Below are 14,063 nucleotides of genomic sequence, written 5' to 3'. Positions count from 1 at the left end.
TGATTTCTGATGACAAATTTCTTTGATAAGTAAGAATTTCCCAGAACATAGATTGGTTACACATGAGAAGACTCATGCATAACCTTTATCAATAGTGATTGAGGTAGGTGATTTTGATGCTTATTTTATGGGGAAGGAAGGTATCTTTAGCATACAAGACAATGTTTTTAGCATAAAAAGGGTGAATTTTGTTCTTTGTGAGCAGGTGTCAATAGCTTGTTTGCTTAAGGAGAAGTATTAAGAAAAACAGGTCTTTTAGGAAACACAATATTTGCTCCCATAATCATAAAAGAAGTTCCTACAATAGGTTCCTTCACAGGGTGCAATCAGAATATTCAAGGCCAGAATAAGTCATTCCAAATATTGATCAACAAAGATCCCTCGGGGGTCGGTGCTCCAAGCAGTAACAATTGGGTGGGGGTGGATATCTGTCCTTAACTCTAAATTAGGCTCTTTGTCTGAGAGCCAGACTCAACCGTAACTCTTGTGTTCTTAACCCCCTTTAATATCTAAGTCTTGGATCTGCAAGGCCCATAGGAAGAGCCTTTTGACAATCATCCACTGTGCTTTTATCTAAAATCTCTTTGGAAAAGGCAGGAATATGCTTTTCCTTATGAGGAATCTGTGTGGGGAATATCGGTCTGATTTGGACATTTGTGAGGCCTGGTCAGTAGCAGCAGGCTCATTTCCAACATGGGCCAGTAGTAGCAGAAGGAGATACCAGTTTTCATTTCTCATGGCAGGAGCTGTGCAAACGCTGCCATTTCCTCACTGTGACGTCATCCAGTGAGGCCTGTGCGGCTCCCAGCAGACTTAGATCATCAGGCTTGCTGCTGTCAGTGCAAAGCCCACTTTAGATCCTCTAACCCCCCTCTCTCTGCCCCTCCCCTCTCATGCTGTCACTCTCTCTCAAAAAATTTTTTTAAAAAAGGAAGTAAATAGAAGGAAGGGAATAATAATGATACAAGTAGAGATCCCCAAAGTAGAAAAGAGACCATAGGAAAAAATGAACACATTCAAAAACTAATAATTACTTCTTTGAAAAGATTAATACAATTGATAACCCCCCCTAGCTAGACTGACAGAGGGGGGAAAGGCAGGAGACTGGACGACAATATCAGACATGAAAGAGGTCACATCACTACAGACACTGCAGGCATTAACAGAATCCATGAATATTGTGAACAACTCTATACCAGTAAATCAGACCACTTAAACGAGATAGGTAATTCCTTTAACACAATTTATCAAATATTAGTTGATAATGTTAATACACACCTGCTAGTATGCCAGGACCTTGAGTGCCGAGCTCTAGACAGAGGATGGGCAATAAAATGGTCCCAAGGGGTATTGGGTCAGGCAAAGGGCTGTAGATCTGAGGGGACTTGGGAAAGAACAGAGAGGGTACCACCCCTCCAACAGTTTCAAGTTCCAATGTGATAGACCTAGCCTGTGGCTAGGGACAGAGTCCAGCACCACCACCTGATGGCCACTGAGCCCAGAAGACAAAACTACTAAACACAATCTCTCTAGCAGCTTTCCAGTGTGGGGACCGCTTCTGTCAAGGTGGCGTTGAGTATTTCTGGAGACTCAAGCTGAAGAGCCTAAATAATGCCATTTTAAAATTGAGACCCCCCATTAAAAGCAACCTCGGGCTGCACATAGCAACAGTCTATAAAAAAAACAAAAACAAAAAACAAACCACCCTGCAGATTGTTCAAGGCTGAAACCCCTCCCCAATTAGCCAATGGGAGGAGGATAATAACATTCCTGCGGGCTGAGACAAGGGCTGCTCCCCCATGCCTAACTCACCTCATAATGGGTCATTTTCAAAGGAGTCTCAGAGGGCCATGATTGGGGCTCTGCCAAAAGTAACGGACACCTCACAGGTACTGAATGGTTGAAGCTGTTGCCAGGGTGTTATATAAATGTGATTGGTGTACAACATATGTACTGTAACACCCCCATCCCTTACCCCTTAAAAACCCTGCTCACTATTGTTCGGGGCTCCCCCCTGCTGCTGCTGCTGTGTCGGTAGGCGGGTGAGACCCTCCTCGAACTTGTAATAAAGACCCTTTTGTTCCTGCATCCGTATTGGCTTCTGAGGTCACTGGGGACTCGTGATTCGGGCACAACAAAGCTACCTACCCAGACCTGCTGGGGACAGGCAGAGGTGCCTGGGAAGTAGGAGGCAGCTTGATGGAAGAAAGCAAAACATGATCTTGAAAAATACGGACCCGGTGCCAATCCTTGGCCCCTTCTCCCTCAGGATCCAACCCGGAGCCCTTCCACCTTCAGGACACAAGATCCCTGCCCACTTCCCCATGTCCTGGGTTCCAGCCCCCGTCCCAGGATTATATTAGCAAGGACACCTTTTAAAGTCTCTCTTCACATTTATTGATTCCCAGGAGCAATGAGGGACAGTCCTCCACCACCCCCAGGGGGAGTCCAGCCTCCAGCCGCAGCATGAGGGGTCAGCGCCAGATGAGAGCAAGTACTTGCCAAGGAGCCCGAGTCTGCAGCTGGATCAGCCTCCTAGACAAATTTGACAGAAGAGAAATGGGAGGGGACGGAAGCATCAGGTATGCTCCTCCCTGGTGAAATCAGGGCAGACTTCACTGAGGCCTCGCAGGAAGGAAGTAGCCAGGTCAGCCGCCAGCCAAGAGCTCTCCCACCCCTCGGCCTCCCTCCCGGTGCTCAGGCTGACCAAACCACTCTGCTTCCGGGCCTTTCCTTGTTTTGCTTCCCTGCCTGGGATTTCCCTGCAACCAGAGTGGAGGAGGCACACACCTAACTTGCTGGGAGGAGGTGCAGGGAAGGGGCAGTCCTGGCACAGGGCGCAACCTGGGCAAAGGCCAGCAGGAGGAAGCAGCTCACAGAACCCACAGGCCAGAGGAACACGTCACCTGCAACCTGGAGCTCCACCGGCTCGCTCATCTCGGACACCAAGGCATCGGGCCCCCACCTGCGGTAGCGGCAGGTATAGTTGCCCGCGTGCTGGGGCCCCACGTAGGTCAGCACAAGGTCTGCTGAGCGGTGGGTGGTGAAGGTCTTGGTCAAAGCCTCGTTTTCGCCGGCCCTCAGCAGCTCGAACGTGACGTCCGGCACCTGGCCCTGGCAGTGCAGGACCGCATCGCGGCCCGGAGTCACCGCCCCGCTCCACAGGGGCCTGAGCTGGGGCCTGGGAGGGGGCCCTGGGAGGAGCAGGCGGCTCAGTCACGCGAGGCCCGCCCTCAGGCAGCAGCCGCCGCCTACCCTCCAACGCCCCCGACACCCACCGCGCACACCCGTCCCCTGCCTCCCTGCCTCCCCCTCCACCCAGGCCTCCGCCAGGCTGCTGCCCTGTTCTCACACGCCTGTCTTCCCTCTCCCCGTCCCGGGCACACACGGCTCCTCCTATCGTGCGCCGCGTCACCCCCTTCCCCAGGACACTGCACGGTCCCTAGACCCGGGCCTGATCCCGGGCTGCCCCGAGGTCTCCCAGCACTTGGCGCTCGGGACCCCAGGACGCGGGAGGCGGAGGAAGGACGCGCGCAGGGAACCGCGCTGCGGGCGGCGAGCGTGGGAAGTGAGCCAGATGCGAGGCGTGTGTGGGAGCCCCGCCGCCAGAGTCCCACGGGTGCGAAGCCCCGAGCGCTTCCCTTCCGCACCCTGCTCCGCCCGCGGGCCCGGGCCGCTCACCGTCCACGCGTAGCTCCAAGGGCGCGCTGGGCGCCGAGCCCGCGAAGGGGGGCGCAGTGTCCGCGTAGGCGCAGCTGTAGTTGGCCGAGTCCGCCACCGAGACGTCGCGCAGCTCAAAGCGGGCCTCGGTGCCCGCGGGGCTCAGGACACTGCGCACGTAGCGCTGGCCGTGGTCCTCGCGCATCAGGGCGAAGCGCAGGCCGGCCCGGGGCCCCAGGCACCGCAGCTGCACGGACGCGCCGGGCGCGGGCCGCAGAGCCTCGGGCTCCGCCGAGAGCTCCGGCGCCGGGAGCGTCTCTGCGGGGAGGACGCGGGCTGACCCGGGCGCCGAGGGGCTTGACCCGCCGGCGCCGCCCTCGGCTTACCGCCGCCTCTCGCTCCCGACACCCCCGCGTCCCGCGCGCGCGCTCCTACACTGTTCCTTACTCATTTGTCTGTCCATAAACACAGACGTGGGGAAGGGGAGCTCAGGGAGCGCCGTCCCAGGAGCACGCGCGCTCCGCCTCCAGCCTGAACCCTCTCTCGGGGTCGACGCTCTGGGTGCGGGTTCGGCAGCCCCTGCGGCCCCCGCCTGCCGGCCTTCAACAAGCAGGGCTCCAGGGCCCCGAGCGCCTGCCCCGGAGCCGGGAGGCAGGAGGGCACCCCGGGGAGGCGGCGCCTGCGTGCCCCGTGCGGGACTTGCATGTCGACCCTGTTATTCTTCGTGGGGTCCCTGGGTGGCCCAGTTCATCGTCCTATCGTCAGCTGGCGAAACTGAGGACGGGCGGAGGAGTCCGGCTCGGGCCCCAGCCAGAGCCCTCAGTGCCGCGGGGCCCTTCCCCGGGTCTCCCCTCCCGCTCCCCGTCCCCGGAGGGGGGCGCCGTCGCCCTCTCGCCCCCAGGCGCAGCGGCGGGCCCGCGGCCGCCAGGCTTACCGTCGCTGAGCAGCATCTCGACGGGCTCACTGTCCGCGGACCAGGTTTGCTGGCCACGCAGCTGATAGCGGCAGGTGTAGAAGCCACCGTCGCCCAGAGCCACCGCCTTCATTTCAAAAAAGCTGCTGTCTGAGCTGACGGCGATCCTGGGTACTTCAAGCACCTCCTCGCCCCGCCTCAGCTGGTAGTGCACGCCGCGTAGGGGCGCCATGCAGATGAACGTCGGGGGGGAATCCGGGTGTATCATGGCTACCGAGCCTCCCCTGAGACTCAGCCTGGGCGGCAACGGTGCGCCTGCAAGAAAGGGAGTCGCTGGGGCGGCGTCACCTGCTCCCGCGGATCTCTGCCCTCCGGGTGGGGGCCCGACACCACCCTCCCTCATGTACCGTCCCCAGGCCCTGCGCCGCCTGGAGGTGTCAGTGTGGAGCCGGGTATGATCCCCCCAACCGTGGGACCCCTGTTTCCCAGACCCAGTCCTGGGCAAGGGGATGCAGGGTTGCAGCTCAAGGTCAACAAAGCTCTGGCCTCCAGAAGCTTCCTAGCCCAGCAAGGCCTCTGCGACGGCGGACACACGCACCGGGCTCCTTGACGGTCACAGGAGCGCTGGGCTCAGAGGCTGCACCCGCTGCGTGGGTCCGGTAGCTGCAGCTGTAGCTGCCAGGCCGATGCACCGGGAAGGCGGCCTCCACGTGGGTAGGGGCCTCAGCCACCTCCAGAAACTCGTCATCGCCTTCCAGCCTCAGCAGGAAGGTCACACCCCGAAATGCCCCTTGGCACAGCAGTTTCGTCTCCAGGCCGGGTGTGATCCAGGACACAGGCGTGGCCGAGAGCCGAGGAGGGGGCAGGCTCTCTGCAGGGGGAGCAGGGGCAGTGGGCGCTTCTGCGGGACTTGGGGGACAGGGGTGGCCCAGCCAGACCTGGCCCTCCACGCTCACGTGAGTGGAACCAGGGAGATGGGAGGCATTGCTGGAGGGGACGGGGGGGGGGTACGAAACAGCAACAAATCTGTTACGGGAAGTGTGCTGGGCTTGTCCCAAGCGCTGTCTGAGGACTCACTCACTCATTCCTCACAAGCTTCTGGGGTCAGTGGGAACATCCTCCTCACGTTACAGATGAGGAAACAGGGTCAGAGATGTCAGGTGACATGCCAGTCCCCCCCATGCCAGAAAAGTGGGGCCAGGAGAGCGAGGAGTGGAGGGCTGAGGCCTCCCCAGCAGCCCCGTCCCCACTGCCTCACTGCCCCGTGCAAGTCCCTGCTCACCTGTGCCAGTCACCTCCAGGAGGTTGCTCAGCTCTGTCCATCCACTGTGCAAGCCAGAGCGGCAGCGGTAGAGGCCCCGGGTGTCATTTGTCACTGCTCCTACGGGGAACCGGTGCTCCATGGCAGGGAAGCCAAGGTGCACAAGTTCCTGGGTTACCCCATCCTTGAAGAGCTCAAAGTCTGTGGTCCCCAATCGGGCCTGGCACGTCAGTGTCACATTGGCCCAGGGTTCCAGCAGCGATGTGGCCTCTATCCACAGGTTCGGCCGGGTCTCTATTACTGCACCGGGTGGGGGTGGGGGGTTGGTGAGTGCTGGGTCCCAGGACAGAGGCTCCGCTCTGCCTGTGCCCGCCATCCCCAGGACCCGACCCAGACTCACCTGGACTTGCCTTGGTCTCTGGGGCCAGAGAGAGACCTGCAGAGACCAAACCTGTGAGGCCCCAATTCCTATCCCTCCCACTCCTTCCCGCCCCAAGTCCCCAGCCACCTCACCCCAGAGCATCAGGAAGACCCCAAGCAAGGACATGATGGCCACCAGTCGCTCTAGCCAGTGAGTGTCTGGGGTGATAAAGCCCAGCAAGGGGGTGGCGGCAAAGGACATTGACCCTATTGTTTGTTGTCCTTCCCAGAGGACCAGAGGATGGGGGGAGGGGGACCTGCAAGTGGTGGGGACAAAGGGCAAAAGTCCAGAGCCTTGGGAGCCTCATCAATAAGGATAATCAATAATTATGCATAATTTATAAACTAAGTAATAAATAATAAAAATGATTATTTAATATATATAATAAAATAGCACACTATAACAAATAAAATTAATAAATGAAATTACTTAAATGAAAATATGAGAAATATAATTTTAAAATAAAAATTAAATTAAAACAAATAATGTAATATGTAATAAATGATAAAGGATAATTTCAACTTTTAGTGTTTGCAGGCCCTGCTCCAGGGCTCCCAGGGAAGCTATCTTGAACATTTATCAAGATCAAAATGACTCCACAAAACCTCAAAGCATGGACTCTTTTTCTGTCCTGAGCACACACTGTGGTCTGCTTCATTAAAACAAAACAAACAAAAAACAGTTAAACAACAAGACAAAAAGGAGCATCCAAACACAAAGATAAGAAAGAAAAAAGACAAACCATCCCTGGGTCCCATGATTAAAGTCATATGGCCTGGGTCTCGCACATACTAAAAACATAAAATAACGTCTGTAACTTTCTGGAATGTCTTTCATCGTGATGATTTGTAACTGTTTATGTAAAAGACATATGTAACCAATGTTCCTTCCCTGGAGCACACTCTTCTTTGTGAAGACCAGGTACCTTGGGCACCAACTTGGGCTTGCATAAAATTATTTTCCTTTCTCTTGAAAAAATATTTTTGGGGTGCCTGGGTGGCTCAGTCAGTTAAGTGTCCAACTTCTGCTTGGGTCATGATCTCGCAGTTCACGGTTTTGAGCCCCACCTAAGGCTCTGCGCTGACAGCTCAGAGCCTGGAGCCTACTTCAGATTCTGTGTCTCCCTCTCTCTCTGCCGCTCTGCTATTCTCTCTCTCTCTCTCAAAAATTAAAAAAAAAAAAACATTAAAAAATTTTTTAATTTTGTTCATTTTGCATCGACATAATATGTAAATGAATAAATAAAATTAAAAGTAAAATAAATAGAATGGTATAAAAAAGTTACTAATAAGTAAAACAAGGTAAAAGCAATAAAATTAATAATTTATAATAAAACAATAAGTGATAAATAAAATAAAACTAAATAATAAAAACTGAGGTGCCTATTACCGTGTGGTTCTCAGGGTTCTGTGCGCCCTGGGACAGTACTGGGCAGTAGTGGGATAACTATCACCCTGTGTTAGATGTGCGGAAAAGGAGGCCAGGCGGGGGCCTGTCCTGCTTACTTCCTGTCTGCACAGTCCCTCATCTCGAAAAAGCTGAAGGCTGCAGGGACCCTATTCTCTGCAGGGATGCAGAGCTCTGCCCTACGGGGCCCAGCCTGGCCCCTCCTCCTCACACCCCTCCTCAGGCTTGAGGATCCTGGTGGAGTCTGGCTATCGCTGGATAATCTTTTTTTTTTTTTTTTTTTTTTGAGAGAGAGATGGCACAAGTGAGTGAGGGTAGAGAGACAGAATTGGGGCTCACCTGAACCAGGGCCTGTGTTTACTCTAGGTGGGCTCAAGCTCACCAGAGGCAGGGCTTGAACTCAAGAACTGTGAGATCATGACCTAAGGTGCAGTCAGATGCTTAATCAACTGAGCCACCCAGGTGCCCCTGTGTCTGGATATTCTATGGTTGAGGTTATGTGGCCTCCTGGAGGTGCATCTGGCTTTTTCTGGGAGCTGTTAGTTGGTTCTCCTTCATTGAGTAATGTGTGATTCATTGATGTGTGATCCACTATGGATTTGGAGTCCCATCTGCAACAAGGACCTTGGGTTCAAATTGGTGCTTCTGCCCACCTCCCAACTCCAAAGCCTGTGCTCAGGCTGTGGACAGTTGTCCAAGCCACCTGTGGTCACTGGTGTGGCTGTAGCCCACTGTCCAGAGGCCAGGCCTCCCCCTCTTTCTGTGGCCTCCCCTTCTATCTCCTCAAGGCTTCCCCTTCTTTCTATCTCCCCATGGCCTCCATTTCTCTCTCTCTCCCCATGGCCTCCCCTTCTCCCTATCTCTTTATCAGCTCCTCTTCTCTGTAGGCACAGCCTGATGGGATAGGACGGGAGGGTAAGAACGGGGTCCTCTCACACTGGGCCTCTGAGGAGTCCTGCCATCCCTGGAGATGTAGTCTGCGCCCTGAATTCCCAGCCCAGGCTCTCTCACTAGGTTGCAGGCCCATGGAAGCCTCCTTGCTCTCACATTGCGCCTAACCTGGCTCCTTCTGCTCCTGTTCATTCCATAAGCATTTATTGAGCATCTCCCGTATGCCACACACAGAGAAGACAGTGGGAGAACATTGGCCCACGCTCTGCCCGCACGAAGCCCAGGCTGGCCAGGGAGATGGAGAATGCAGAGGGTAGTTGCTGGGAAGAACCTGAACCTCAAGGATGTGGTGGAAAGTGGGGGGCGGAGGGGCCATGTGACATTGGAGGGTCAGGGAAGGCTTCCTGGGGAGCAGAGATCTGAACAAGGCCAGAAAGTTGAGTCCTGCAGGTAACTGGGGGAGGAGTGTTCTGGACAGAGGGAACTGCCAGTGTAAAGGCTGTGAGGCAGGATGAGCCATGAAGCCACGTGGCAACCGCAGGAGCTGGGCAGGCAAAGCGCAGAGGGCTAGCGGGGTAGCTCAGAGCCCTCATGAAGCCCAGCCATGTGGGGCTGTGGGAAAGAAGTTTAAGAATTCTCTACGCCTACACCAGTGGGTTAACAAAGCACAGAGCCTCTGCAGGGTGAAAGCACCCAAGCCTAGTCACTAAGCAGAACACAGCATAGAGCTGAAAACCCCTGGACAGGATGAAAGTGTCTGAGAACAACTAATGATATATAGGTCCTAATGGAATCCCGAGCAACTTACCATTTCCAGGAGAGCATACTCCATTTACCTTAGTCCTTAGAAAAGTTAGATAACAGACACGGTGTCTGCAGGAAATGGTCGTCTGCTTGACATCCAGATGTTGACTTGTCTTTACCCTAAGCTCTAACACCACCTACCCACAAAAACCTTTTTTATCTAACACATGATTTAATGATTACTGTTTTGTTTCTTTCTGCACGTCTGCCATATGTAAGCCTTCTTATCCTAATAAATAAGAAGAAAGGACCTTTACTTAGGGCTCCTGTCTCCCCATAGACAGGAGCCTCTCTTGTATTCATTTCTGCATCCCCTCTCTTGCTGGACAAGGGAGAACCCCAGATTCGTACTCTGCGGCCCTGGGCCTGGTGGCCAGTGCGTGGTCTTTGGCTTCTGCTGAGTAGGCGGGGGAGCAGTGAGACACCCCTTGTCTGGTTTCCCTTCCACATTTGCTGAGCAGCCGCTGAACGCTCCCTGCCCGGGTTCCAACCCCAGACTTCGAAGAGGCTGCATGTTCCAGCTGGGGCGGGTGGGGGAGGCTTTCCATGCAGAAGGCCAAGGGTCATTCTGGTCGTGCCAAGGCCGGAAGGTGTTGCCGGGACTCTGGCACCCAGACGAGGGCCTGCAGTCAGATAGAGCAGCAGAGCAGAAGCCACCAAACCCTGGCTCTAGTCCACTGGCCACAGGGCTGCGCAAAGGCAGGCAGGAGCATGATCCGGTCAGAGGTCAGAGGTCTGTAGATGAAGCTGGCAGCCTGTGACGGGGAATCCTGCGAGTTTCTTCTGTTACTCCTGACTTCACCTGGCTACACCTGCCTGTTGGCTCCAGGACACTGAAGTCACCGCTGCTTCCCTTGGGTTTCTCCAGCCCTCTCTGTGGTAGCAGCTGCCTGCCAGTATGAATCTCTGCGTGTGTGCAACATCCTGCCTTTGCTCTCTGAGCTTTGCAAAACCTGCACAGTCAAGTCCCTGACTTCATGCCCTCTGTTTGAAACATCCAGTGTGGTTTCTGTTTCCTGTCTGGACCCCTGGGTCCAGACGTGAAGCCTCCCAACAGGTGGAGGAGTCCCTGCAAAGGGCTGGATATGGCACCACAGTCTCAGCAACCCTTGTGACTAGATGCTGCTACGCTGGCAGACAGCCAGCTCGTCAGCTGGGAGTCCTCTGGCCAATCCGGGTCCTCCCTAGGGCTCCACTCCAAGCCGGGAAGGGGGCCCCACGCACCCCCTCTCCCTGCTTCTCTCAGGAGCCTATGCTGGAGGCTGCCTCCCAGCAAGGAGCCCCAGGAGCAGGAGGAAGCACAGCACCCCCAGTGGCAGCCAAGGGCAGAAAGAGGCTCCCCAAAATGGAGGTGGAGGTGGCAAGCCTGACAAGCACGCAGACTCCAGGGGAGACTGCAGCGTCCACAGCCGGGCAGGTCAGGCTGATCCTGGCGTGTGAAGACCAGGTGGAGGTGGCCAGGCCAGAGAAGGGTGTCAGTCCTGGCTGGAAACGAGGACCGCCCCTGCCCCTGCGCTTTGTGGGTGCTCTGCTCCCACCCCACCCCACCCGCCTCCCACTGAGCCCAGAAACCCTAGCGCCCAGCATGGCCAGGCTGCCTTCTTCTCGCACTTCCCTTCCCTTCCCTTCCCGACGCCTTCCTGCTGGCCACCACTCCGCCTCTCACCCAGCTTGTATTCCCCTGCTCTGCCTTCTAGAATCCCATCAGTCAGGCAGGAACTGGGTGGGAGACCTGCTCCCTCGGGAAGGCCGGTGGGGGGGGCTGTACCGCCCCTGGGTATGGGGCCTGATACTGGGTCCATGACAAGCCAGAAGTGGCTCCAGCTGCTCAGGTCTATTATTGAAACTGGACTTCTGGCCTTTACTGTGGAGAGAACAGGAGCAAGTGGTAGGGGTGTGTGGGGGCGGGGGGGGTAGCAGCTGAGAGCAGAGGGCAGTGCCCCCACCCCCACTCTTCCCTTCACCTTAGGCTTCCAGCTGCTCACCAGGGTCCCCAGCGCAAGGCCTCTGACCTTCCCGCCCGTGGCTTTAAGAGAAAAACTGCTGTGCAACTTCGGATCCAGCTGTGGGGAGGGGACTCAGGGAAGGGGGCTCCTGGGCGGCGGACTGGGCCCTGGGTCTCAGTCCCACAGGGATCTGAGACAAGACCACCGCGCCTGTGGGAGCCTCCGACTCTCGCGGCCTCTACACACACACACACACACACACACACAGACACACACACCCCGGCACCGAAATCCACCAACGGCACCCTGGGAACCACCTCCGGCCACCGCGTGCGGCCAGGCCCTGCAGGCCACCTGTGAAACTGCCATCGTCGTAGGGGCGGTTTCAAAAGCCTGGCCTTCTGCCCGCATCGCGGCTGCCCCTGCGCTCCGGCACACGCGGCGCACGATGGCGGGCTCGCGGACGGCGCTCTTGCGCACGCTGTCCACGCGGGGCCGCGGCCTGTGCGTCGCGCGCGGCCGAGCTGCCCCAGCCTCGCAGTCCGGCGGGGGCGTCCCAGCGTCCGGGCGGGGAGGCGCCCGCGGGCCGCTCCCGGGGCTCGTCGAGGCTGGAGCGGTGGCCGAAGGGCCCAGCGCACACGCGGCGCACGGGAGGGCCGGCGGCTCACGAGCACCGAGGCGCGCACGAAGGCCCCTCCCCGGAGTGCGCGCGCCGGCGCTGCCGCCGCTCCGAGCCGTCCCGGGAGCCTCCGCCGCCGGCCGCGGGGCGAGGGGCCTGGCGCCTGAGCGGACGCGCGCGGCGACGAGCGGGTGGGAGCGCTGGCCCTCCGCCTGGCCGCACGGGGCGCGCGCGCGGGGCCTCTTGGCACATTATCCTTACTATCCATTTGAGTACCTTGGTTATCATGCTGTATTGTAGTTTTGCAAAATGCTACCATTGGACAAAACTAGGTAAAGGCTACACAGGATCTCTGTATTATTTCTTACAGATGTGAATTTCTAATTATCTCAAAAAAAGTGTTATTTTTTAAGCCATCAGAATTTTTTTTTCAATCGGTATTTGTTTCTTGAAGGACCAGAAGACTTCGCTTCCGGAGCTCCACGTTTCTGAGGATAGAGCCTGGCTGGCATATCCCTCCAGCCAGGACCTATGCTTCAGAGCTGCCCAGCCCTCCGTCCCCTCTAACTGGGCCTCCCTGCCTGGGAGTTTGCCCATTTTGGGATAGTATCCAAATCCCTGAAGGTCGCTCCAGATTGTCTTCACTGCTCGCGTCTCCCACCGTCCTCACACTCAGCCTCTGTGCTCTTTTTCTGCCTGAAAGCCTTGTCCTCCACCTTTCCCCCCAGAATGCCTAATCACCAGGTCTGTGGCCACCTCCCCAGTCAGATCGCATCTCCCGCGCGACAATGGGCTCTCATCCAACGGGTCACAAATGACTATTTGTGTCTCCCCCGCCAAACCCCAAGGCCTGGGCTCTCGCCTATTGGGGAGTGGATGAAAAAATACGAAGTGGGGGGAGAGGGACGCTGAGCAGAAGTCCAACGGGGTTTTGGTCTCAGGAAGCGCTGGGCCCGAATCCCAGCGGGCGAGTGAGAGTGGAGGTGAGATGCTGGCGCAGGGAAGACACACGCAGAGGCTGGCAAGCGGGAACCAGGAATGCGGGGAGGAGGTTTGAGTGAGTGAGTGAATGAATGAATGAATGAATGAACGTTGTTACGAATGTTGGCGGGCCCTAGGGAATGAAGCGCTGAACTGGAGGGCAGGAGTAATGAATGAATGAGTGAATAGACCGACAAAAGCATCAGGAGACGCCGGACAGCGCGGTTCAGCTCACAAGGGCGGAACCGGAAAGCGGGCGGGGCAGGAGGGTGAAAGAAACGAGTGAATGAATGAACGGGCGGGAGGCAGGGACGCTACGCAAGTAAACGACCTAAGTGGCTCTCGGAAGAGCGAGCAGCGCCCACCAGCTCCCTGGCGAGCACACCCCCACCCCGACCGCACTGGGCCGGCCCACTCACGGGCGGCTCTGGGCAACGGGAAGGCCTCTCCCTCAGTGGTCCCAGGCTGTGGGGGCCGAGGGCGCGGCTGACCGCACGTCCCAGCTGGAATCGTTTTTTCTGAGTACAAGCCTCTCACTTGCCCCCCGCTCTCAATTTGGGTTTGGGCGAATGTTTGGGTTGGGTGCATGACTCGGGTAGACAGGATCCAATTCTCCTCGCCCCTCAGGATTGACTCAGGATCCACAGATGACCCACTTGGACCTACGGGTGTCACGGGGCAGGGAATCTGTCCTGAACCATGAGGGGTTGCGTTTCCTGTGGAACTTTAGACCCTGAGCACCTGCCGGCGGGTACAGGTGCAGCCTTCTCGTCCGGGAAGGGAGAGCCTGTCAGAGAATGGAGCCCACACAGAAAAGCAGAAACGAAGGACAGTGTATTGGTTTCCTGTGGCTGCTGTAACATATCAGCACATTACTCTCCCTACAGCAGTGGCTTTTTCTGAGCTCTTCATAAGGTTTACCGGGAAAACACAGTATGTGCATCAAGATGCCATTCAGGTTAAACAAAACTATGAATGTTAACCTGGAATCTCAAACTACACACACGCAGCTCAGAACACTCCCATCTGGGGCGCCTGGGTGGCTTAGTCGGTTAACCGTCCGACTTTCGCTTAGGTCATGATCTCGCGGTTCGTGGGTTCGAGCCCCGCGTCGGGCTCTGTGCTGACTGCCAGCTCAGAGCCTGGAGCCTGTTTCAGTC

General features: G+C 56.6%; 1 protein-coding gene and 1 long non-coding RNA gene across 2 annotated transcripts; both read right to left on the bottom strand.

Annotated features, from left to right (window-relative positions):
• Nucleotides 1-2,373: 2,373 nt before the first annotated feature.
• On the bottom strand, nt 2,374-6,392 carry LOC120227064 (alpha-1B-glycoprotein-like). The gene is made up of 8 exons (XM_039225213.1): nt 6,348-6,392; nt 6,235-6,270; nt 5,856-6,134; nt 5,172-5,444; nt 4,595-4,888; nt 3,682-3,978; nt 2,907-3,194; nt 2,374-2,535 (listed from the first exon to the last, which is right to left on the bottom strand). The coding sequence occupies exons 1-8, from the start codon at nt 6,379-6,381 to the stop codon at nt 2,528-2,530; spliced, it is 1,509 nt and encodes a 502-aa protein (XP_039081144.1). The 5' UTR covers nt 6,382-6,392; the 3' UTR covers nt 2,374-2,527.
• Nucleotides 6,393-10,327: 3,935 nt separating this feature from the next.
• LOC120227065 lies at nt 10,328-11,397 on the bottom strand. Its single transcript, XR_005527164.1, has 3 exons — nt 11,322-11,397; nt 11,024-11,221; nt 10,328-10,436 (listed from the first exon to the last, which is right to left on the bottom strand). It is a non-coding gene; the product is annotated as an uncharacterized LOC120227065 (long non-coding RNA).
• Nucleotides 11,398-14,063: the final 2,666 nt, after the last annotated feature.

The sequence above is a fragment of the Hyaena hyaena genome, unplaced genomic scaffold, assembly GCF_003009895.1.
Source record: "Hyaena hyaena isolate Hyena2069 unplaced genomic scaffold, ASM300989v1 scaffold_1977, whole genome shotgun sequence".
Classification (NCBI taxonomy): Eukaryota; Metazoa; Chordata; class Mammalia; order Carnivora; family Hyaenidae; genus Hyaena; species Hyaena hyaena.
The sequence above is the reverse complement of the archived record's forward strand: the minus strand, read 5'-3'. Positions and strand labels throughout refer to the sequence as shown.

What these genes read in the sequence shown, in the direction of transcription:
- LOC120227064 (XM_039225213.1), bottom strand. Translation starts at nt 6,381, where the DNA reads ATGTCCTTGCTTGGGGTCTTCCTGATGCTCTGGG. An exon ending in CCTGGAGGTGACTGGCACAG is followed by an intron (nt 5,445 to 5,855) that starts GTGAGCAGGGAC and finishes CTCCCCCTGCAG; the next exon opens with AGAGCCTGCCCCCTCCTCGG. An exon ending in TGTGACCGTCAAGGAGCCCG is followed by an intron (nt 4,889 to 5,171) that starts GTGCGTGTGTCC and finishes CCTTTCTTGCAG; the next exon opens with GCGCACCGTTGCCGCCCAGG.